General features: G+C 34.5%; 1 protein-coding gene across 1 annotated transcript in view; it reads right to left on the minus strand.

The window, feature by feature from the left end:
• Positions 1-18,811, minus strand: part of LOC135849784 (protein bark beetle-like) — a 44,049-nt gene extending 25,238 nt beyond the window's left edge. The window contains exons 1-6 of the mRNA XM_065370362.1: positions 17,861-18,811; positions 7,809-7,987; positions 6,090-6,283; positions 5,445-5,616; positions 2,220-2,389; positions 717-955 (exon numbers count right to left, since the gene is read on the minus strand). Of these exons, the coding sequence (XP_065226434.1) occupies positions 717-955; positions 2,220-2,389; positions 5,445-5,616; positions 6,090-6,283; positions 7,809-7,987; positions 17,861-18,187 (1,281 nt within the window). The 5' untranslated portion in view covers positions 18,188-18,811. The remainder of the gene's footprint in view (positions 1-716; positions 956-2,219; positions 2,390-5,444; positions 5,617-6,089; positions 6,284-7,808; positions 7,988-17,860) is intronic.
• Between the last annotated feature and the right edge of the window lie 8,626 nt (positions 18,812-27,437).

Genomic DNA, 27,437 nt, shown 5'->3' on the forward strand with positions numbered 1-27,437 from the left:
AATAGCACCATTCAACCCGAACGGTTGAATTTATAACCCACAATCGCCCTCTCCCCGAAATTTTTTTTTCACCACCATTGAAAAAAATAATTTTTAGACATTTTTAACCCCCCCCCCCGGCTGGATACATCCCTTGTTCTCCCCATCCCGTTTTTCAGTCTATTTTTGATTCATTCTGAGTAATGATCATTGCTATGTGAACATTCTGTCATCTCAAATGCCTACCAACAATCTTCGATATCTGAATTTTTGGGGGGGGAGGGCGAGGTTGAAAATTGAAATCTATAAAAAAGGAACTAGGAAGACCTCAGCGTTTACATTGGAATGATAATTCATTGATTTGCCAAAACTTCATTCCCTATGAAAAAATAGACCAATTTGGAGGGTTATGCAGAAATTAGTCTTGAAATAAATTTTTTAGCTGGCTTTCAAGCTATACACCTCACGATTCTATCCAAGTCACCCCTTCCAGTTCTTTCCTAGCACGAAGAAAAATCTCATCAAATGAGGACTCGAAAGAAACAACCATATACAAACAACTCTCCATCAATACCAACCAATCACAAGTCACACAACCGTAATGATTTTCCAGAAAACCAAACCAGGCTATAAATTCTACTATTCTACTCCATTGACAATTCCATTCGCCTCCTATAGTATACTCGTATAGCTCTACACATTAATATTCATCAGCACGTATCACTATATCAACAAACCTGATGGCATTCTTTGGCTTGCGCCGCGTACAAACTCTGATCAAAATTCACAGTAATTGGAAACGTCTGACTGGATGTCGTTGGGAAGGTACAGAAATCCAAAGGATTGTGGCTTCTCTCGACACTGTATACGGGTTCTTCGTGATGAACGTATTTCACACCATCGGCTTGATTTTGTTCTACGGTACATCCTTCAAGCAGGGCTCCTCCGACAGTCGAATTTATATACACGCCGTAACCTGCGAACAGATACAGATAAAATAGGTATTATTTTTCATCGAATATTGTCAGCTATTTATAGGTACAAATACATTTATTTTACTAGTCGTGTACAGAAAAGATTTCTCCAATATAATTTGACTCGTGCACGTTTCGAATTTCGCGTAAAAATTACCATCACCATCCATCGCTCGATCTCGTTGCTAAATTGTGTAAGCCGAGTATTTTCCATCTTATTTGTACGATTAAATCACGATCTTTCTCCTCTATCCGTCGTGTGAGTGAATCGGTGTATTTTCTATGTTTAGAACATTTCAGTACACCGATTCGTTTAGAGAAAATTAGAACAACACGGATAATAGAGATGGAAGGAAAGACTGAGGAAGCACGCCGGAGCAGCGGTTTAGTAGGTACACACGAAAGAGACGATGGCGCAAATTACTCGACATAGGTAAATGATTCGATGAAAATTCAACACCGGTCGAAAAATCCGACTACGACCTCAATCGTGTTAATGACCTCGATAGGAGACATTTTTTTTTTCATCATAGAGCTACCGATGACGATGATTACGATGGTGTTGCAGGTTCACGAGTATTTGCATTCGACTATCGACTTTATAATTTTTAATCGAGCTGCAATTCATTCAGGTACCAAAAAAGAAATAAAAAATAGGGTTAAGTAGTAAGTACTCCTCCTTCTGGCCCTCTCTATCATCCGAATGTCACGAGGAATCGTATCGTAAAACATGAACATTAAAATACTCGTAGGTCGTCGGTTACAATTCTTGTGTTAATATAATTACTTTCGCATTAGCAGCAGCACCCACGAATATGATTCATTACTATGCATAGGCAGAGGCACTCGCAGATGAACGAAGAAATATCTAGGTGACGAATTGTGCCACATCTTCGTTCCCTTTTTTAAAACGTAATCGTCATAATATTCTTCATCGAGACATCGATGGCAATTAATAAGGCGATTAATTAACGGATGTAAATTATTAATAATTCAACTCGAAGCCTCAGTCACCGATGCTTGACGAACGAAAACAAACGTAGATAGGTACCTACAGCTTCAGTTTTTTTTTTAGGTAGGTATAGGTTTCCTTCGTTCAACAGTTCGTTCTCGAGTATGGTACTCGATTCGCGAGTAATCCGTATTAATCCTTCTAAAATACCTGAATATCTAACTTATGCCTTCCACGACTTAAATATAGTAATACTCAAGTACAACGACGACGACAGTAGCGAGTACCGGAAACGGTATTATACGACAAATTACCTCCGTTATTTGAAATTGTAGAGTTGACGATGGTCACAGGTGCTTGAGGATCTGTAACGTTGATACCGTTAAATGCTGAAAAACTTATCGAACATGAACTAATGACCGGTGGTACGCCTTCGATTTGCAAAGCCGAAATTGCGCTGTAGTTCCAACCGGAGCCGGCATAGCTGCAATAAAAAAAATGAACATAATGATATTATCATCACTAGAAAACAAGAAAATGTTATTTATTATCGAGAAATCGTACACGAGATCGCGTTTACATTGTAAAATATTCCAGTACGAGCACTTACAAGTATGTTCGGTTATTTTGAAAACACTCAACGAGCTCAGGTAAAAGGTATCTACCTTAGCAATTGTAGTAAAATAAATTAAAGTAAAATTTTATCGGGTAAAAGTAATTGAGTCGTAATTTACGTAACACGCATGAACGATACCAGATCATTTTTTGACTGATCAATTTTTACGATTTCAAGGTAGAAATTTTCGACAAATTCAGCTTAAATCGAAAAAAGGTGTCCCACGTTTATCAATGAATGAATAATTTCCACACATTTTTTTCTAAGTTTCCACATCAATTTTTCTCATTTTCAAAATCAACTACACATGACATGAAGATGTAGAGGGAGACACAGAGTCCTTATTTCTGCTTGGAAATTTTTTTTATCGCCCTCTATAGTTGTTGGTTTTCAAGGCAGAAAAACACCGAAAATTTCAGCTTCCTAACTGGAAATTAGAGGAAAACTTTTCCCCAAGTTGAAACAATTTCAAAAATGTGATTTTTGCTCAAGAATTCTTCTAAATAACCTTTTTTTAAAAAATAAAATCCCTTCTACGTTCCCCAAGCAATAAAGATCCACTTGTATAGAGTATCTCCAAACGTTGGAAAAAAATTGAATAGAAAAAAAAAATGGTGAAATTTTTCTATGAATTTTCAATACCTAATAATTCCAGCTTCATAATATCTCATGATTAGAGCTGGAATTTTTATGGTTTGCATATTTTTTTCCTATGGACTAGAAAAAATTCATATTTGATAAGATCTCATCCACGAATCGTGAAATTTCTTGACGATTGAGCCCAGTATCATTTTGCAAATTTCAGACCACATTGCATATATTTTTAGCATATTTTAGGGGGGAAAGCTGCATATTTCTGTACTTATTTGATTTGAGAATTCTCTGGTATTTTTTTGTTGTTTTTTTTTGCATAGGTACCTATTTACGGAAATTTTGCAAAAATTGAGATTTTTAAAACTTTTTTTGTTCAAAAAATTGCAACACTGCTAAAATGTCATCAAGAAAATTCCTGAAATAATTATTGAAATTAAATTAACAGTTGTCGTGTTTTTTAGCTTGAAAAATTCTTTTCAGGAATAGGTACATCATTCAAACTAAAGTTTTTGCATATTTTGGGTGAAAAAATTGCTTGAAATATTGCCTATGTTCAACATATTTCTGTATAAAAATCCCAGCTCTACGCCTCAATTCATGATGTAATATTGGTCCTCCATTAAGTGAACTCCACAAAATTGAAAATTTTTCAAAAATGTTCAACTTTTGCGTCAGAATTGTCCTGAAGCATTTCTTTTTCAAGAAAAAGCTCCCCAACACTAAATAATATTGACTCTCTTGAAAGCAGCCTTTTAAAATTTTAAAAATATATATACCTAATTTCCTATGTACTTATAAAAAATGATGGAAATTTTTCTTTTAAAAAAATCTGCTTGAAAAAGTATTTTTGCTCTCGTTTCTTTCCTTTTTTTCATTTTCAACTTTGGGGCTCCAAACAGGGAGGGGGCTAAGATTTGTTGGGAGGTCGAGGAGTAGAAAATTTTTATCGAATATTTATTCGATTTTATTATTAAAAATTGTCAACCAGTTTTGACTTTATTTTTTCATGTTTTTCAACTAAAGGGGAAAGGGAGGAGGGAGGCCAACGTCGCTTGAAGGGCCGGAGATGTTCTTCTTTACACAGAGAGTTATTTGAAGGGATTTCAATGCAAATATTATTGCATACTTGGTCAATTTATGGTGATTCTTTGCAATGTCAATGTTACAATGCTCCATGTAATTTTTCAATTTATTAACGAATATCGGATCAATTTTTTGCTTATGTTCAATAATCTAGACCTAACCAATTTTCGCAAAATTTTGCTCAAATTCCGAGATATTTTATCAGAGTTTCTATAATTCAGAGTGATTCATTTTCAAACTAACGAATAAATCACTCCATCTTATAAAACGAAGTAGGTACTTGGCAATCTCTTTATTTTTCAAATTTCAGCTAGTGGTTCCTTATCTCTTATCTAAAAATGTTACAAGTGCATTAATTGCAATAAGCGTTTACAGCACTTCTCAGTCACCTCCTACACGATTTTTAAGTGTTCCTGGAGTACAGCCAGATATCTCTTCTTGAAACATCGACAATTGATAAGTATTTCTCCCAAACAATTCTTATCCGAAAAAAATTCACCATCGGGTAAGTCCTAAGTAGGCAATAAAAGAGGTGTTTGTCCATGTCCCATTGACTGCGAAAGCTACGAAATCGGTGCCGAAATCGGATTAATCGGTATCATTGAGGTCGTGTTATCTTTTATTAGCTCACGACGACGTCGACAAGTGATCCTATACTCGTCATGTAGAGTATTTCCGCGATGAATAATACTCAAAATTACGTACAAAATATCAACAAGTAGGCTACGTTAAACAAACTTTGGAGCGAAATTCACCATCGACGACTCATCATATGTCCAGTCATAATATGAATATAACGAAAAGAAAATTTTCGCAATAAAATCCCAAGGTCATCTCGTGGATTCTACTCGTTCATCGAACAAGTTCAATAAATTTTTCTACGAATAACGATCGAACGATGAGAACGAACGTGTGTTGCAATTTAATGTAATGTCGTCAAGTACGCGATATCCATAACCGGCACGTTTAGAGTATAGATAGGCAGAGGCAGGTACATACAATTGCCAACACCACCTCGACGAATTCTTTTCCAATCGTAAAGCGTGGTCGTTCATTTTGTGTGATAAGTAAACAATAAATATTTTCCTGTCGCGTGTAAAGATAAAGATAACGTTACAATACCGGAACATCGTCACTTGCAAGTACTCGTAATACACAATGCTATCATATCATATACAAGGTACGAAAAGGCCTCAATCATAAAGATACAAAAACATTATCGATTATCAAGTTATTGTCTGTTTACCTGAGATCAACGTTTACGAGCTTCGATAAGGATTTTCTCACGTATAACGCGGTCTGTTGCGTAAGTGTGCGTTCGAAGGCTGCGTTTTCAAAATGGATTCCTCTCCAGTGTTTGAGGGCTGTCAGAGGTTCGTGACGAGCTGCACATTCTACCCCGATATCTGGATGGTAATCTGCAAATCGTAAGGCATCGAATGATTAATTATGTACTTCCATACGAATCTTAGATCGCAATCAGCTGATTTAATCATTTGAAGGAAAATGTTTCGGACGAAACAAGAAAAATTGAAACAGAAATCAAAAATCTAAAACCAGGTAAAATTTCAAGTACATAGGTACCTATCGAATTTCGTTTTTCCAAATTTTAAAGAATTTTTATAATGTCTATTTCCCAAGAAAAATCAAAATTTGACCAAACGGAGATACAATGAATAAATTAGGCATGTGCTTTAATTTGCACCACCCGAATCAATTAAAATAATTTTTTTATTCCCCTCTCCCAACCATCCTCCCCCTCAAAAAAAATAATAAATATATCAGAATTGAACTTATGTAAGTATCCAAAAAAATTTCATCAGAGCTCATTTCATGGAAAGTGCATATTGCATAACTAAACCAAGCATAAATACCCATCAATGATACTCACCACATACGCCAGATCCAAGTTGTCTGTTTTGCCATTTGCAATCGAAAATGGATGCTTCGATTCCTCGACAATCTGGTTTCTCCAGTAACAGCCTCGGTCGAAAGGTACCAGTTTCGCGATCCATCCATTTCCAAAATCTCCCTTCTTGGAATCCCAACTGTCTGCAGATTGTTCTAGCATCGGCCTTGGTCCATCTGCAGAAATGACCAAATCACGTTAGCTACCATATTCAATCAGACTATTGTTTTTAAGGCAGATTCTTCGCATTAATTGATGAAAAAAACTTCCAAATTCGGCGACTTTGGGTACGACACACGACAGTCCACTAATACCGATAGAAAGAGTAAAAAGATTTTGCCAAAAATTCATTTTTTTGCTATAAAATTATTGATCTTGTTTTTCGCCAAAAAATTGAGAAAAATTCTCGATTTTTAGCAAAATTAAAGTCTGGCTTTTTTATTAAAAATTTCCAAAAACTATCATAAATTTTTGTTTTTTTTTTTCAAAAATTCCAAAAGTGAGCTTTTTTTTAAAAAAATACGAATTTTTTGATTTTTGAGAACTTGGGAAAAAAATTTGATGAATTCTTGACATTATGCCAGACTTTTAACTAGAGATAAAAACATATCCATGATTTAAAACTATTCTTAGAGAAATGGAGAGGAGCCATAAGCCACCAAAAGTCTTGTTTTTAGTCAAAAAATTGTAAAAAATCTCTAAAAAGCTAAAAAGTATTTTTTTGCTAAAAATTTCCCAAAAATATCCTATTTTTTCTGAAATTATTGTAACTCTTCCTTTTTAAGAACAATTTTCACTTTTGCAAAATTGATAAAGTTTTGATAATTTTTTTTCCAAAAAATTACACAAAAGTCTCCCTTTTTTGCCAGAAATTGCCAAAGAGGCCTGCTTTTAGCTGAAATTGTCAAATTCTATTACCAAAAATTGACCAAAACGCTTTTCAGCAGAATTGCTCAAAATTGTTGATTGTTTTCAAAAAATTTCAAAAAGTATCATTTTTTTCCAAAAATTGTAAAATCATGTTTTTTTGCTCAAATTTGCCAAAAGTTTTTTTTTCAATTAAAATGTTGAAAATCTTGTACTTTTTTAATGAAAACGTTGCAAAATAGATCAACTTTTCAAGTTTAAAAACCAGAACACTTCATTTTGTAATGTCGTGTTTTTTGTGATTTTTTTCTACATTAAAATATTTAGCTTCCATTTTGTCACCTTATTGAGCTTTTTTGAGCTTTTTTGGTTACTAAAGGTTTTCTTGCAAAATGGCGAAACTTTTTTGCAATTTTCAACAATAAAGAAAGTCAAGACTTCGAAAATTTTCCCTTTAAAAAAAGAAAATTTTTCGCAATTATTTTTAGTAAAAGAAAAATCCCAAAAATCCTCGAAAGCAGCAAAACGGCTCCAAAACTATCATCAATCGATTTCTCAGGTCTAAAATAGGCTTTAACACAAATTTCAGCCTTTAATGTTAATTTGATCAAATTTTGGTTTTTTTTTTGTGAAAAAGAAGCCAAATTATGAAAATTTAAAAATTCGTCCAAAAATCAAAAAATGGATTTCATTGGCTGAAATTTGCTTCGATGGTCTACTTTGAGCTCATTTTTCGATTCTCTTGTAAGTTTTGTAAAAAAAAAAAATAGGTAATTTCAAGTATTCACTAATCAAGTAAGTACTCTGCATGCGATAAATTTTTTAGATACTTACACACTGGAATTAGTACACACGGATCTCCATTGACTATTATGGTAAATCTGCAATCTGCCGGTGAAAACATTAGGCCCATCGACTAATCGGACACGTTTGAGGTATTCGCTCGATTCAGGTATCAAATTCTCATTGGTGTTGGCAGCCGAGGTGAAAACAATCCTTTCCTGAGGTTCGCCCTGCGTACACAAAAAGAAAAAAAATCACAAAATGAAGTACAGCGATTACAATACCAGACAGCAGACACATTTCTATTCTACTATAGACTTAAGACTGACTATCGATACATTGACGCGGAAATTCGCTACAGTTATGTCGCAGAACAATTTCCATAAAAAAAAAATAATAATTCGATACTGTTTCGGTCATCCTATACATTTTGCAAAATTGATCGACCATTTAGGAGAGGTTAATTTCGCGATATCGCAACCGTTCAGAAGTGACAATTCTCTGCTCGAATTCACTCTGTTGACCCCAGTTTAAAGCACTATTCAGGAAGTGTTTGTTTTTGAACAAAGAAGTGAACAGACAGGTAGGGTATAGGTAAAGGGAAAAAAATCATCGCTTAATGCGAACTAATTTTAATTCTTTTGTTTATCTATTAAATAAACGATTAAAACGTGTTTTTTATTATCTATTCATGTAGATACACGTTGCAATTCAATGGAAAATTCAAATATCACGTATGGTCTACTTATACCCATACCTTACCTACCTACAACTCACTACCACACGTGTAATATGTACAAACGTGTCTATATTACTCATTAAGACTACAGCACGGCGAATAATTTCGTTAAAAGTGAAATGATACTCATTTTGATGGACGTTTCGAGCGTAACAATGGCCACAGATACTTTCGATCGTCCTACCAATTACACTCTCGTACACTTGCTTTCGGATACGCTCAACGCTGCTGTTACGAGTATTATACGATTATCACACATTGTACCTTCTGCAGCACGTACCTCACCTCACCTCGTCATTGGTCAACATCTCCTACATCTACAACACTATCGCATCACCAATCAATCGTCGAACATAATGATGTTCAGTTTACACGTCCTTGATCGAGTCTATTGCCTTATACAATCAAAAAATTCTTTCCACACATTGAAACTGTCGTCCAAAGAGATTCTAACCAATCGAAAAATTACTCTTTCTAGTACCATCTGGAAAAAAAGTAGCCCGAACCGCAAAGATATGTACCTATACCTAACGCTGACGCAGCAATTAAATAACATTTGTAAGTACACAATTGTTTATATGTACCTACGAATAAATATCACACGAATTCACTGAACAGAAAAATGCAGTTGTACTCACTCAGACCCAGGGAATATTTTTTCTCGATTCTACGTGACAATCAAACCGTGACTATGTTTCCGTCACTATAAGTTCAACTGTCCAATGCAACTGTGTCATTTCGAGTTAAATGTCAGTAATTTACAGAACACATAAACCAAATCGCTGCACGAATATGGACGACTATTATACATACGGATATGTATGTACTGCGATTAGTCATAAATGGGAAACAATGAACTGACACGTGTATTGGGTGTTTGGTCATTTTGTTACACTTACAATTTTCCTAGAATAGAAAAAAAAATCACATCTTAAAAATTGAAGGGGCAAACTTGATTCAAAATTTCCAAATTTTTCGTGCTCTAGATTTTGATAAAATATGTATATTACATATGAATTTTGAATTCTAAAATTGTGTTTGGCCTTTCAATTTTGCTGATAGACAAGGCTTAAATGTCCCAAAAATACTGAAAATCAGTATCTTTATTATTAATTTTTAAACATTTCAGAATAACTTCTTCCACCCAACAGGTAGATTTCAAGTCGTTTTGGAGCCTCCAGCGACTTTTTGAAAATTACGGGAGCCTCCAGCAAATTTTCCAACGTTCGAAATTTCCATAAAATTTTACCAAACAAAGCTAGAAATCCAAAATCCACTCTGCACTCTACTTTCAATACGCTATCAAGTCCAGCGCGGGTTGATTTCAAATCGTTTTGGAGGATCCAGCGACTTTTTGGAGATTATTGAAGTCTTCAGCAGATTTTTAAAACTTAAAACTTCCACAAAATTTTACCAAAACAGAAGTTTTTAAAACCAAAACGGATTCAGACTGCCTGCAATCCACCTCGGAATTAATGTCAAAAATCGAGTATAAACTGAATTTCATCTTTCTATCTCAAATGGAGACGGAAGGGTAACTGTAAGGTAATTTCTCACATTTTCAAAGGATTTTGAAATCGATGGACAAAAATATGTTTCAGTCTGGAATACACCGATTTTGAAAAAAAAATAATAAATAAAATATCTTATTGCCAATGAAAGTCCAAAAAGTAGCTGGAAACTACAAAACGACTAGGAACCACATACAGTCGACTTCACAGCGTATTGAAATAAGTTCGTAGAGTAAATTTTGGATTTCCAGATCGGTTTTGTAAAATTTTATGGAAATTTCGAGCATTGAAAAATCTACTGAAGACTCCAGTAATTTCCAAAAAGTCACTGGAGACTTCAAAACGATTTGAAAGCTACCTGCAGTCAACTTCATAGCGTATTGGTATTATTTCGCATTTTCAACTGCATTTGATGAAATTTTGTGCAGATTTCAAAATTAAAAAAACCACTGGAGGCTCCAAGAATTTTCAAAAAGTCGCTGGAGGCTCCAAAATGACTTAAACTCACCGGCAATCGACTTTATTATAATGTGCTTAAATTGAAATCCAGCGTGAATTTTGGATTTCCAACTTCATTTGATGAAATTTTGTGGAAATTTCAAGGTACAAAAATCTGCTGGAGGCTCCAGAACTGCTCAAAACGGTTTCCAACCGTTTTGAATCCATTTGGTACGTCGAAAATAGGATACTTGCCAAATTTCTGCTTTTTAAATCAATTTAGTAAAATTTTTATTTTTTTTCTCATTTTTGGTTTAGATTAAATTTGATTTTCAAAAATTCACCAAAAATCGAAAAATGCACTTTAGGACTTGAATTGTTGACTGGTGATTAATTTTTGCGTCCTCTTTCAATCTACGAGTAGGTTTGTCCAGTTCAAAAAATTTCATGCGAGTCCTATGTTGGAAATCAAAATCTATGATTTAGGCTGATCTGTCAATCAAAATGGCTGTCATTTTGCTAGCAGGGCCAATTTTTTTAGCAAGTTTACTTTAAAATGTTCCTTAGGATGTCCCCTTTAAGAAAAAAGTTGTCCCGGAGGATCAGAAGAGGGCTGCAGTTACTCCATATACGCCGGACTATAGTATGTACCTATGACCACCTAATACATGTGGAAAAAATTACTGCAGAGACCGATACGTACGTGAATGGGTTCAATATACATATGTATGTACCCACTTACCCAGTACCTACTAATTCACCTGTTTGTAAAAATGTAAATAAAACATACCACTATTGTATCCGGTCATCGTAACCATACGGTGCTGGAGCAATTAGTAATGCATCGTTTGACGGTTATTCGACCCCCAACTCTTTCGATTGGGGAGAGGGGGATATGTACCTATTTTACCAGACCGAAAGTATGAGTTATTGAAGCGAATTACGAGCCACCAAGTCAAGTACAGTCTATTTGTATTTACGATTTTATTATGTTTAAAAATACGGACTGAATTATTTAAAGATTTTAATCATCTTCTGCTCTGGTCGTTATGGACTTGTGAGGTGTGCTCGTAGATGAATTATGAGAGGAATTTTCGCTTATCATCTTTACAGGCGTTTTACCGTTAAGTTTTATGCGATGAGATTTTAATTGGTTAAATTAAAATTGCCATAGCGGTTTGAGCACCCAGTACGTAGACCTACGTCCTGTATGTATCCGAATTAAACCTACCTATAATACAAAATATACGTACCTACTAGTATAGCAATACAGCGTTCTCGGGTCGGTCACACCTAAAATCGTGAAAATTTCTAGGTATAGGTTTAGGTACCATCTTTCGGTCAAGGTTAGCTAATTTTTTTCGCTAGTAGGTAAAGGTATTTAATCCTGGTGCTGTGCTGTGGTGGTTTTCGTTGTCCTACAATTAAGCTTTGTTTATGTACTATGATTATACACTTTGGTAATGATGTAATAGCAATTTTTTTCATTGACGAGTGAAATTATCGAATACGTACAAAACTGCACCACCAGGCGTGTTTCTCGTTTATTATTCTGCGTTGTGTTTCGAAGAGGAAGTAACTAGGTACTATTACCGGTGTTTTTAAAGATCGTGCAACGATGTAGAAGATATGTTGAAAAAGGGATATTTTTTTTAACTGGGGGGAAAAGTTCATCTCCCGCCCTCTCCCACCCTTTGAATTTCTACTGAATGCATCGATAGTTCCCTATAGCGTATTGAAATTAGTTTACACAATAAATTTCGGTTTTCTAACAGCATTTGATGAAATTTTGTGGAAATTCCAAATTTCAAAAATCTACTGGAGGCTCCAAGAATTTTCAAAAATTCACTGGAGGCTCCAAAATAACTTGAAATCACCAACAGTCGACTTAATAGAGTGTTCAAGTTGGAATTCAGCGTGAATTTTGGATTTCTAGTCTCGTTTTATTAAATTCTGTGGAAATTTCAAGTTTCAAAAATTTGCTGGAAGCTCTAGAACTGCTCAAAACGGTTTGAAGCATGTTTCGAATCGATTTGGCAGGTCGAAAATAGGGTACATGCCAAATTTCGGCTTTCTAGGTCAATTTTTTCATTTTTTATTCTCATTTTTGGCTTAAATTTAATTTTTAAAAATTCACCAAAAATCGAAAAATACACTTAAGCACTTGAAATTTTTGCATGCTCTTTCGAACTAGCTTAGTCCCGTTCAAAAAATTTCGGGCGAGTCCTATGTTAGAAAGCAAAATCTGTGATTTTGGCTGACCTGTTAATCAAAACGGCCGCCATTTTGTTAGTAAGGCCAACTTTTTTTGGCAAGTTCGCATCAAAATGTTCCTCAGGATGTCCCCTTCAAAAGAAAAGCTGTCCCGGAGGATCAGTTTGGGGGGGGGAGGGCAATTACTCCATATTTATGCCATATTATTATGCCGTACTATATGCAACGTAAGCATATACGAACGAAAGTTTCGGCATATTCGACACACTAGTGGCAGTAGATTTCACTCGTTGTTATAGAATATTCCAAGATGACGATACCGATGACTAAATACTTGAATTACGCATCGTATACCATTTTCTATGTATAATCATCACTTACTATCGTAAGGTACATAAACAAGAATCGAGAACGAAACCTATTTTCTCCATTATTCCAACACAATACACAGTGGAGCACATTTAGTGCGTCGCCTCGCTAAGAAAGCTTGAATAATTCTTCAAACCGTACCTGTAGGTTAGATACCTATAGTTTGATAATTCAACAATTTTTTTCATTCATTCGAACAATAGAAAGTTTACCAATACCAATTTTCATCAAATTCAAAACACCAGCAGTAATCAATCCAAAATTGACATAAATCAGCAATATTACTGGAAATGAATGTAATAATCACCCATATTTCATCTTTCTCCTCGTTCCTCTCTTATTCATAGCATTATTATTATGGTATTGATGACAAACCGCACAATTCTTCGGAGACTAATTCTTACTCACAATACTACGAATACGAGAAATAGGCAAAAAATGAGTATCATTAATTCCGTTATCACGCATGTGACGACGATGACGAGTCATTACAGCATCGACCTGAGGTCTCGAAGGGTCATTATGATTAAACCCGAGTATCATACCGTTGCTAACACCTACTCGACGACGACGTTGAAATGCCATTAACCAAATGAATTTTTTTCTTTTTCAAATACCATATTCTTTGTTTGTATTCAGCTAAGGTACTGTTGTCAACGTGTTGTTTCCTCGTCGTCATGATTTTTCAACATCGTTTAAAATATTGTTGCTTTTCTTTCCTTTCTCATTCCGAAATACTCTGTCATGTCACGATTATGGACGTGTAGAGTCGGTCGTTCTCGTTACCATCGAATTGTCTCTTCACTGCATTGGTAAGCTATGGCCGAAAATAGAGACTATTATAATGTCTCTATTGACCTATACTAGAAAATGAGAAGAGGAGGGGGAAATACTCGTGAAATCAAAAGTTCTTGATCCCATTTCCTACACCTCTTGGTCTGATAGTGAGAATCGACCAAAAAATATCAAAAAATCAACGATTTCATTGCACTTGGAGGAAGAGGGAACAACGTAAATTATATCATCAGGAGTCAAAATTCTTTCTCTCCCTCCCCTCCCTTCCGCCAGTTCCGCTAAATACAGAGCTAGGAAAATTCAAAATAGTTAATTTTTCTATACGCTTTAACGAGTTTAGCAAAATATATTTTAATTTAATTCATTTTCGAGAACATTTTCATCGAAACGGCAATAATACGAAAACTGACAAGGCCTCAAGTCCCCCCCCCCCCTCAAAAAAAATATGAAATTGTCTGAAAATGCTGACCCTTCGTTGAAATGTAATAATTAATAAAGATAGTTAAAATTGATTAAAAACTGATGAATATCATTGAAGATTACGAAAAAGTGATCAAATATTGTCGAAATGGAATGAAACTGTGCAAAAAACCACTCAAAAAGGTACCAAAAATTGATGGAATTTCGGAGGAATTCAGAAAGAAAAATTGATCGAACACTATCCAAACTGAATGAAATTCAGTAAAAATTACAAAAAATAAATTGCTAAAGATTACCAAAAAAATTGATAGAATTTTAACAAATATATCAAAAATTACACGAAACAACCTTAAAATTTGTTAAAATGATATAAAATGACCAATGAGAAAGTTGATCAAAATTATCACAATAGAATAAAATTTGCATGAAATTACATGAACTATTCTAAAATTTCAAAAAGAACAAGAGGATGTCTAACAATTTCTAAAAAATAATCAAAATAGTAAAATTGAAGTCGACTTGCCAACAATGGCGAAAACATTCAACGTTTATGAAATTTCTCAAGATTTGAGCAAAATCTCGCAAAAAAATTAGAAGCACTGTCGTCTAATGAAAAGAACCTGGGCCAAAAAAATTGAATCGTAATTTGAACCACGTCTGAAGAAATAAATCGATATTAAAAAAGCCAAAAACCCATCAAATTTGTTTGTTTTTTTTTGAATTTGGCAATAATAACTAAAAAATTGGCATCACTGTGTTCCAAAATATTTCTCCAGTTTCAGAAATGCAGTGATGGTAAAACTTTTATATTTCAGTTTTTTTGCTTTCTTCAGTTTTCAGTGTTTCAGTTTCAATAGAGCAGAGTGTCAACAAAATTTCAAAATGAAAAAGTAGGACTTGAATAGGACTTTTAGCAGGACTTTCAGTAGGTCATTTTTCAAGCACTTATGGCATTTTTAAGGTTTGGGGGGGGGGGTCAAAATTTAAATTCAAGTTTTTAGCCAAATTTTTGTAAAAAAAAAAAAAATGTCTTCAAACACCTTATGATTTTATTTAAACACGTAGACATCAAAAATATAACGTTTCACTTCAATTTTTAGTTTACTTCCATTTTCTCTTTAAAGATTTTAAAAATTTATGAATATCACATCATGTTCGCTTAAAATCAAATTACACTCGAATTCTTCAATTTCGAATGTGAATATTTCATTTGCTTCAAAATATTTTAATTCTAATCTTTATTTCTCGTTGTAGAATTGAAAATGTAAAAAAAAAATCAAATGAGCACGAGCGAAGCGAGGCCAAAAACTCTCAAAAATTAGTATTTTGAGGAATATGAAAACAATATTTTCTGGTGTGATGAATGAAGAAGTTCATTATTTTATGTTTCAAAATTTTAAAATTCGAATGATAATTATTTTTTTTTTAAATTCAAGCTTGAAAAAAAAACGTAAACAAGTCTGAGAAAAGCGAGGCCAAAAGCGTTCAAAAATTCAATCATGTTTTCAGAAGTAAAAACAAAAGGTTTCTTTATGGAGAGAAGAGTTTATTTTTCTAATTCAAACTTGAATATTTCTTGACTTTGAACAATAAGTTTTCGATGTATGCGAGAAAAGAAGAGCAAAAGCTCTCAAAAATGTGTAATTCAAAATCTAAAAAAGTCGACACAAGCCTTTTTCCACAAAATTTGTTCAAAATTCCGGAAAAAAGGGAGAAAATTGAAAATTTGACGAACTCTTATTGAAAAAAGTAGGTCTTTTGGATAAAATTGTTGAAAAGTAGGATTTTAGTACCTAGGATTAATAGGACTAGTAGGACCTGTTAGACACCTGAGGAAAAAACCATGATTTTTTGAAAAATGGGCCACTCTTTGAGAATCCATATTTCCTTCCCAGGATAGGACTTGCACAAAATTTTTCAAACCCTACAAATGTAGATCGAAAGATCAGGCAAAAATTCATCAGCTGTCAAAATTTCAAGTGCTAAAGTGCATTTTTCGATTTTTGGTGAATTTTTGAAAATCAAATTTAGGCCAAAAATGAGGTAAAAAAACAAAATTTTACCAAATTGACCAAGAAATTTTCGACATACCAAATCGATTGGAAACTGTTTCAAACCGTTTTGAGCAGTTCTGGAGCCTCCATCAGATTTTTGAAACTCGAAATTTCATCAAAATGGAGTTGGAAAGCTGAAATTTATTCTGCAAAATAATTTCAATACGCTACGAAGTACTGTAGGTAAATTTCAAGTCGTTTTGGAGCCTCCTGCGATTTTTTGAAAATTACTGGAGCCTCCAGCAGATTTTTTAAACTTTAAATTTTTACAAAATTCCATCAAAAATGGAGACGGAAAGCTGAAATTTACTCTACACTCCAATTTTAACACCCTTCAGGTGGCTTCAAGTCATTTTGGGGCCTCCAGTGACTTTTTGAAAATTACTGGAACCTCTAGTAGATTTTTGAAACTTGAAATTTCCGCAACATTTCACCAAATGGAGTTGGCAAGCTGAAATTTACTTCGCAAACTAATTTCAATGCGATATGAAGTCGACTACATGGTGGTTTCAAATGGTTTTGAAGCTTCCAGCCACTTTTTGGAAACTTCAATTTTTCAAAAAACGCCATTCGACCTTTCAAAAAACCGCTGGAAACTCCAAAGTAACTTGAAATCCACCAGCAGTCGACTTTGTAGCGTATTGAAATTGGTTTGCAGAGTAAATTTCAACTATCCAACTACATTCGATGAAATTTTGTGAGAATTTCGAATTCTAAAAATCTGCTGGAGGCTCCAGAACTGCTCAAAACGGTTTGAAACAGTTTCCAATCGATTTGACATGTCGAAAATAGGGTGTATCCCAAATTTCAGCTTTCTTGGTCAATTTGGTAAAATTTTGATTTTTTCCCTCATTTTTGGCCTAAATCTGATTTTCAAAAATTCACCAAAAATCGAAAAACGCACTTTAGCACTTGAAATTTGGACAGCTGATGAATTTTTGCCTGATGGAAAGCAAAACCTGCGATTTTGGCTGATCTGTCAATCAGAATGACCGCCATTTTATAAGTAGGGCCACTTTTTTTGAGTACAAGGGCTAGAAATGTTCCTTAGGACTCCCCCTTTAAGAAAAAAGTTGTCCCAGAGGATCGACCGAGGGGGGGTGCAATAGATCCTTAAGCGGGCTCCCCAACTATACACTAAAGAATCAGCATTACGTACTTGGAATCACCAATTTTTCAAAAATTCAAGTTCATAGGGTATTTGGGTCAAGTTGAATCGAAGGCATTTAGCAGCATCGTAGGGTAAATTCACCCCAAAAATCCAAAGCAGCTCATCCCCAGTCTCCACTTGTTTCTTCATTCCTATTTCTATTATGAATATTGAATCGTGCAATGTACCCAACAAACCCATCATAGACATAGGTACATTGGTATTGTATTGTCCAGGTATAAGGTATTTCTATTCGAATACTCCAGGTGTGTTGAACTGCACAATGCACGCGACTCTTATCAGTTACCTATCACTGACCCGAGCTCGGTTTGTTTATTTCACGATTCACGTTTCTTCTTTCAACACAGACATTGCAATAAGTAGGTACTAAATTATAGCATAACGAAACATACCTTCGCAGTTAAGATCCCTCTAACCGTGATACCGAATCCAGGTTCGAAGAAAACTTTGACACCGGGTTCAATCCAAAGCTCTCCAGATTGCTCGATTTCAATATCCTTCTTCACAATATACGGACTGAGCTGTTTTTCCAGCGTGATCTTCGCGTTTGATATAACATTAGCTGATAACTCGGTGTATTTCGAGTTAGCATTATCTGTAGTACGATACGAGAATGAATCTTGAGCATATTTATCTACATAAACATCCGCGATCACTGGAATGACTAGAATTGAACAGGTCGCCAAAACCGAACACCACGACCAAAAGTAACGCATCATTTCACGAGTTGCATTTTTTTAATCGCCTTTATCGCGATTCAACACTAGCACTAACACAATTAAAACTCATATTCGTATCAAAATCAACGTACATGCGAAGAGGAAGAGTGGAAGAGATGAGCAAAACACAACAGGTTATTTTTACGTAGAGTACACACAGACACTACACAGGATGAGTAACACTCGAGTGCGTTTCTCGAGCTCGACTACGACTACGCTTGCTTATTTCAAAATAACGGTCATCTTACGCTACGATAAACCATTAGTAACACAAATTCTCGCGAAAAAAATCAGCCGCCGGTCAGCATTTCATAACTAATCGCATAATCGCATAAATACAACTTCGTACATCGACACCAAAACATAACATACGCGAATAACTTCCTTCGATCGTCTCAGATCGTGAAATAATTGTGCAAAACGTTACACTAAGTTATCACTAAAACCGAACACAGAACTGCACCGTAGATCACCACTAAATCACCACTAATAAAAACAAATGAAAAAAATCACACAAAACCGTATAAAAATTAATAAAAAATAATTACAAAACTATAAAAATTACACAAGGTGTGTCCACAGTACGGATATGCACGATGACTGTTGTGCCGTCACTGAGTAGGGCTTTCGTTTCCACCTCTTTCTATCGTCAAGCTACCTTTCAGTTCCCCGCTGCAAGGTTTTCGACTTCTCATACAGGTATTCGTTTAATAATAATAGTATGTTGTACTACTATAGTACATTGAAAAAAAAACTTGGAAAAAGTAGGAGGTTGAAAAGAATTCCATGCGTTCGTTGGACCGAATGGACCGGAGAACTTGACGGTTAAATTCAAAACTAAAAATGTCAAATTGAATTAATTGAAATTTTGCAAAAAAAAAATGATTGAAACTATCATCATAAAGTTTCGCAGAATACTCAGTTCAAAATGTGGTAAAAATGGTCAAACAATTTTTGAATACTTATCGTGAAAGTTTTTGAAAATTTTTATGTCGACGTTTTCTTGCATTGCTAATAATTATTAATGTGGCAATTTTTTCAAAAAAGTTTCATTTTGTATTAGGTATTTTAATTTTTTAATTTTCAGCGTATGGTATCTTACTCTGTCTGAGGATTCTTCTTATGTCCGAGGATTCATCTTTTGTAGGTTTATAATGTGTTCCAACCTCCCAAACTTTAAAAAAAAAAAAAAAAAAAAAAAAAAACGTAGGTATCTTTACTTACACAAGTTTTATTTCATTTTACGATATGAACTTTCATGCTTTTCTTTATTGTAATTTATGTCATTTTAACAATTTTTCTCGCATTTTAAACAATTTTTTTAACATTTCAGATCATCAATTTGTTAAAAATCAATGGAAAAAAACCAACGGCGCTAGATCTTGAAATTTGGCCATTCAACATAGAATAAAAGATCTACCTCAAGAATGAATAAAAAAATGTCAATTAAATGGTTGGGTATTCCCTTTTTTTGTAGTACAAAATAATCGCAGAAATCATGATCTGAAAACATTGGTGAAAAAATCTTGGATAACTGGAAAGTGAATTAAAAGTGAAACTGACTAACTCGTTAATTCGTCTTATTTCGTCTTGTTTTTTTTTTTTTTTACTACTTTGGAGAATTTTATTGTCGAGTAAAATGAAACAATTTCATATTTGAGCATTAATTGTTGAAAATATATGTTCAGTGAAAACATTCCACGTTCGAATTAATTTCTCACAGTCGTCGCATGAACACTCAACACCTCAGAAACATATTACACAGTAAGCTAACTGTCGAGATTCTGGAACCATATCTCTCGATTTTCATGCCTGTGTCTGGTTTAATAATAAGTCACATACCTAATTACATAGTTACATGATTGTACGAGTAATTATAAAATCTACAAGAACATAATCAGTGCAACTGTGATCTTCGAGTGAGGCTCATGAGAGTTTGAGTTTCGTGCGGATAGGGATGGTTATCTCTATACCTAGTTACCTACCCACTTGCAATCTTTTCAATATTGGATGTATAATATTATTAGTAAGTAATTCCTTTTCAAAATTATTACCTGCCTGTCTAGTACATATATCCAACTACATCTCACTGGATGTTGAAAAAAATGTAAGTTGATCGGTAGATGTGTGCAATTGCTTCAGTTTGCAATTTTGCAACTTCGTTATCTCCGGATTTATGGAGTTATTAGAGCGAGACGCCCGACGTGTAAAGATGTAGCTATTGTAGCTAAACAGATTATGCCCGAGATTTTCATATTGAATACTTACGTACATACTCAAGTAATTTAAGAACGAGTATTTGCACCTCGACAATATCAATTCATCGCACAACATTAACTTGAATATCTGGAGTAAGTGTGAAGAAAGCATATGCAGGAGTCCAAGAAGAAGATCCAGATTACTTGAGAAAACGATAATAGTTTATCAGGAATGAATTATTAGTACAGCACCTACCTAAACCTGTATACTCAAAAGAAGCATTCTTGGACACAGATTGAAGAATTCGTAGGTTTGTAATTTCTTGATAGGTAGGTGTTTAATCAAAAGTTGAAAGTACAGCTTATGAGACGTTGATTGTTAATGCTAGAAAATGTAGGTAAGTAAGTATGTAGTTGAGTAAGTGTTACCAAATTGGGTAATTATAATATGATCTCCGAAATGATTTCGGTAGCTTTTATTGTATCATTTTTCATTTAATTAACTCGGTTTACAGTAGCTAAAATAGACAATGACCACTCCCATCTACTGCGATGATAATTTATACGACGATGTGAGAACAGACAGACAGGTAAATGCAATGGGTAGCGGTACAGTTCACTCTGTTTCCATGAGTACCTTACCTAAACCTATACAAAAATGCAAATATTACACGTTGAACGAGCTGTCGACCTTGCATATTTCGCTGAGTTCTCATGAAAATTAAACGAAAGAAAGAAAACACTATAGTGTAATAGGTACGGTATATATTTCTAATTTGCACGCGAGTAATGTAATAGGTAGGTACTGATGTGGCCTACTCGTAAAAAATGAAAAAAAGTAGAAATTCATGTAAGACTTTCAAGTAAGTAGGTAGATGTATCTATACATTACATACACACGTAGTTTTTTTTTAAACAATACTAACGAATATTCATTCATACAGAAGTGGTATTTTCCTATCAGTTACTATTACTAACCTGTTCGAAGATCGGTTGAAATGTGGATCAAAATATACAGGGTGCCCAGAAATATCGAGTACCCCTAAAAAAGTTTTCTACTAAAATACTTTGGTTGGTCACAGTGAACTGAATGATAATAATGATAGCACATGATTGGTTGTTGGACTGGAGAGATAACATTCCACCAATCATATGCATCTATTTCATGTTGCCAACCTATATTTTTAATGAAAAACTTTCTTAGGGGTACTCGATATTTCTGGGCACCCTGTACCTAGTACGACAATGATGGAAGAAAGCATGAATGATTACCAGTTCAGACCCAGACTTAGACTAACTACCTGGCGGCTTGACGATGACGATAATTGACGTCTGGCATTTTTAATCGAGAGCAAGACTACAGTGGAGTGGAAATCGCCTCGAAGTCGAAGAAATACCAACGTACGATGATATCATTCCGAAAATATTTACACGAAAGCTGATTCGAAATAAGTACGTTAAATATATGTCACTCCAAATGAACAAAAAGCCGAAAGATAACGAAATCTACGTGTTCAACGGTGTGTTAATATTTACTTTGAAATCGCGGTATTTGTTCACAGATGCATTTCCATTGTGTTTTTTTTTCATTTTTTCCTGTCAGAGATGACGTTTTGTTACGTTATACGTTAATTTCATCTTCGTCTTCCATTTCCGTAACTGGTTTTGGTGGAGACATTGTAGATCTGCTGGCTGCAGCTGGAACAGAGAAAAAAATGAACGTGGTACGTTGCTTTCGATCCATTTCATTGTGGTATTTCTGCGTGATACAATAAACAATTCGAAATGAAATGAGAAGAGTTAAAATGAGTTTTTACTTTTCAGGCCAAAAAAAAAATAATTATGAACATTGAATAAATTGAACGAAAATTACGAAAATTTAACGAGAAATGAAGGGGGATGTACTCAATATTTTAATAACGATCCATACCTATTTCACAATAATTATGGTATTTCCTCTTTCTTTGTCTTCATTTGACACAGAAACGAAAATCGACCACTTTTAGGCGATTAAACGAGGAATTTAACGAATCTACAAGAACTTGGATGATTTTTTTCCAGTCCACACGAATAGCAATCCTAATTAATTATAATTATCAATAGGAAAACAATTCCCATTGAAAACTACCAACAATTGAACAATGATCTCGAACAATCTTTCAATTTCTCACTTTTTCATAATCACAGATTTAAAAAAATAAATGAATGACGTATCAATGCGATGAAAACGAAACACATTGACATTCAGTATTCACTTCATTCAACCAGTAGGTACCTACCTATTTTGTCAATTCAAAAAAAAATCCAAGATCATGGTTCCTCTTTCCTACCTCAAACAACGACATCAGTCACCCAAACTAAACCTTTGGAAACAGTTTCCTTGTCTAAATACTCGTATAAGTAATAAATAATAAAATGGTCTTCGCGACAGCACAGTGGCCACAAACTAGACTAAATACCAAAACAAACCGTCACAGGATCTTCGTTTTAAAAAGATTTCACAACGATTGAAATAAAAACGTAGGTACCACAGAATGAGGAGGTTTCCTCTCAGGTTTTGGATCTCTGTTGACAAACAGAACTCTTTTCTTCGGTACAATCACGTCATACAAATACATACAAAAATCAAAATGGCAAAATGTAAATAGGTTCGCGAAAAACAAAAAAAAACAAAAAATCCTACAGTTGACAGTTTGTGTATAAACAAAAAAAAACTCGAAATGTTGGTTTTATTTGCCTACGTCGTCGTACAACAACGAGAGGAAGTGGAAAAGGTAATAGGCACACACATTCTTTTTATAGGAACCACAAAAGCGTTTTTTTTCCAACAACTTCGACTCCGAGATTTGAGAGACGTATCTGTGAAAGCAATGAGAAAGAGAAAAAAATCCTCTTCATTCTATCTTGGTCTACTGCGGTATCTGCTCAAGCAGATGTTATGATAAATTGCTCGTAATAAGATTAACGTGCTCGGTGTGGTAAAAGGTAACCATCGAGGCATCGACAAATGGAACCAATCTGCTCCTGATTCGTGTACCTACATGTAGTACCTACTTACAATGAAAAACTTCGAACTCGAGCTCACGCGATATGCGAGGTACCTACATTCAACAGGCTATTCAATCATTCGCCGAATCAAATTCCAAACTAGATAGGACTGAGCGACGAGGTATTCGGAGACAGATTTCAACGCACAAAAAAAGTGAAATAGCAGGTATCTGAACCTGTATCTACCCTCGATTAGGCAATTTTCTTCACTCAGTTTTCCTTTTCTTCAAAGTGTAGAGCTTTGAGCTTCCAACTTCCATAGCGGATGAGACATCCCAAAGACCCGTTAATTAGCATACCCAATTCTTCCAATTATGGATTCACGCCTGTTGAAAATTAAACCGTAAATAGCACATATTTTCAAAAAACTGAATAAAAATTCAACTAAGTATAGAGATCGGTGTCATTGCAACGACAGTCGACAATATACACTTGTGAACCGGTTAGTCATGTCGTCGTCAATCACACAAAATACGTAACAGGATGACGATGTAAATAAAATGGTTAATTGATTCGCGATCGTGAGTCATCCTTATCATATCTCGAAGAAAAATTCCCTATTTCAATGTTATTGTTATTCATAGGTGTTTCTGACCAATTTTGTAACGATAGGTACGCTGCGTTGTGATAATCAACGAAGGTTGCATAAGCAATACATACTACGTTTACGTTATGCATTTATTCAAGTATGCGTTGAGTTCGATTCGGTGTTGGTTTTCTGCATCATAAATGGCCCCCTTCTTTGAGTCTCTTCCTTCGAATCGCGTTCAATTGCCTGCTAGACGTCGATATGTAGCTGTAGGTACACAGCGTACAGAACTATACAGACGACGAAACCGGTTCTATTAGATGAAGTTTCGTTAAAATACGTAATAGGCATCGCATCATACGTAGATCAGATACACGTGCAATTTCGTCATTATGCATTCAAAAATTCTCTCCGTCGCCTCTCCTGGGTATTCAAGCTAGCTGGATGCTTATGCTTTGAGGCAATTTGAGTATCTGCGCGAATATGAGTACACCAATATACGATGCTCGAAATAGTTTTGATTGATCGTTACAATTACAAGTAGGTACACGAGGTACCTCTCTGTCTACGATATGCATCGAGTAACCTCGATCGCGTAATGCACTATTTGAAATTGAAACAACACAGCAGCCCAGTTGGCTTTCGGCTATCACGAGCCTTCGTTTAATTTACTACAACAGAACAGTTCGCGAGCTCGATGCTCGATGCTTAAACAATGAATATACTTACCTATTACGTCGCACACGTAATTTTCTTCTTCTACGATGCAAAATGCACCTCTTTTTTTCTCTTCATATGATTCAAGGATACGCCGACAATAATCATCTCGAAGGATTAACAGATGTAATGGAAGTATGAATGTTTCAGGAAATGTACAAGTCTCGAGTAGACGAACAAAAAACGGTATTGTGATAAGTTGCCTATCTTGTAAAATAAAGACGCTACGTGCTCCGCAAAACTGGAAATTTAAGAATTTTGAAAAATTCATCAAAAATAAGATAATGTTTGAATCAGTCAAATAATGTCCGTGACCCATAGTACTCGAGTGGACTAAAGAGTGGACGAACAGACATGTTATTATGACCAATTGCCTATCTTCAAAATTGAAGGGGCAAACTTGATTCAAAATTTCCAAACGAGTGTCCCAAATTTGAATTTTTAAATGATGCTGGTCCCTTCAATTTTGAAGATAGGCAATTGGTCATAGTAACATTTTTTGTTCACCCACTCGAGTACTGCATGTGAATTAAAGACATCATTTGAATGATTCAAACATCTTTTTTTTGATGAATTTTTTAAAATAGGTAAATTTTAGTTCAAAAATGGGATAGTTTCTTCAATTTATAGACAGTAAGAAAATGTTTGTATTATATTTAAATGATGCCCCTAACCCCATAGTACTTGAGTGGACGAACAAAAAAAGTTATTATGTATAACCAATTGCCTATCTTCAAAATTGAAGGGACTAGCATAATTTAGAAATTCAAATTTGAGGCACTCTAAATTTGGAAATTTTGAATCAAGTTTGCTCCTACAATTTTGAAGATAGGCAATTGGTCATCCCCTCATATAAGCCTCTGGCACGTTGAGGTGGTGGAGTGGGTACAAGTGTACCGCAATACTTGACAATATATACATGATTTTTATTTAAAAAAAAAAAAAAAAAGGACAATCGGTCATAATAACACGTCTGTTCGTCCACTCTTTACTTAGTCCACTCGAGTACTATGGGTTATGGTATGGACATTATTTGACTGATACAAACATTTTCTTATTTTTGATGAATTTTTCAAAATTCGTAAATTTCCAGTTTTGCACATAGTGCCTTCATTTTACAAGATAGGCAACTTATCATAATAACGTTTTTTGTTCGTCTACTCGAATTGCATCTATTGTGAAATTATTGCCCATGCTTTATTAAACGCCCTGTATATAAGACAGCCGATGAGCCGAAAGGTTTATTTAAAAGGAAACGTCGCTATTGACAACCTCATTTCATGAATATTTAATGAAGTGGCGAGGAAAAAGATATAGGGCGCAACTACCTATTTTCTCTACCAAACTCATCTATTAAAGTAGAGTAAACTTCTTGTACGATTAGTTCATTGAACTTTGCTATCCGCTCTCATAAAATTATGAGAAAAAAAGTTTTTTAAAAAAATTTACAATTTTGATCCATAAAAACACATAAGGACAATAAACACCTGGAAAACTGGAAGCTCGAACTTGAAATTTTCTACGAGGTTATTCGTTGAATAGGACGATACCTACCTGTTCAGCTGTTTATAATGACGTAACGGCGTATTACACCGTAGAAATCGCAGACATACACCCTGCAGTCCCTGCCAGGAAGTTAACATTTTCGTGAATAAATATTACGATTTTATAGACAGGATGGCAGAAATCTCCGTGGTATAAAATCCGTCCCATTCGCGGCATTCGCTGATCGCCGCTTGTAGAGAACGTAGCTGTTCTACAAGTACTCATACATATTTCTCGCGAACGCGTGGTTGCAACTTTGACTTGACCTGTAATAACTTTCGATAGAAAAATGCTAGAACTTTGGAGAAAAAACCATCGTGAAGAAGTTCACGTCACTCAAACTCTGAGTTCGGAAGTTAAAAAAAAAAAAAAAAAGTTTAAAAACACCCTATTTAAAACATAAGTATTTAGGTACTTATACAATTACAAACTTTTTTTTTCAAATTTTTCAGTCACTTTTTGTATTTTTGGTGAAAAAAACTAAAAAGGAATAAAAATGGGAGATTTTCAGCGTTTTTATTTATTTTTTCATCTTCTTCACTATGGTTTTTCCCCAGAGTTCTACTCTATCTCATTCAAAAGTTATTCAAAACAAAAATATTTTTATTACTAGTTATACCCCCACTCCCACTACAAAGCTCGTAAATTCACCCAATTTTGTGTCATATTTCGGTCCAATTTTTTCCTAGGTAATAAAATGAAAATATTTTCAGAAATAAAAGACGTGCTTTTGACTAAATGTTTTTTACCTAGGTACTCGTACTCGTGTTGTTGGATTATTTATTTTTGACAAAAATTTCTAATTTATATTCATTTTTGTTTTGTTGGAAATTAGGAATTTGAGCTTTTTACAAAACTTTCATTTTTCAAAATGATTTTCCTTTAAAAGCTCAACATTTTTGTGATTCGGTTAATTGGGCAGGGTACCTTATTGGCGTATTACACTCTTCAAAGCAATTTGTTTCCCCTAAAGGACTAAAAGGAGAAATTTTATGTACCTATTTTGAATTAAAATTGCTCGAGAAATTTTTAGTGATCATGATCACACAATTAATGTGATAGGTAGACATATTAAAAACCAAAATGTTGGAAATCTAATTCTATTTATTTTGATTTTTTGAATTTTGATCAGAGCTTTAGCTTTTATACTTAATTCAAAAGGTATCAAAGTTCAAGGCTGAATTTCTGATTCATACCGCGCTCACTTGTTTTT

This window comes from Planococcus citri, chromosome 1 (genome assembly GCF_950023065.1).
Source record: "Planococcus citri chromosome 1, ihPlaCitr1.1, whole genome shotgun sequence".
NCBI lineage: Eukaryota > Metazoa > Arthropoda > Insecta > Hemiptera > Pseudococcidae > Planococcus > Planococcus citri.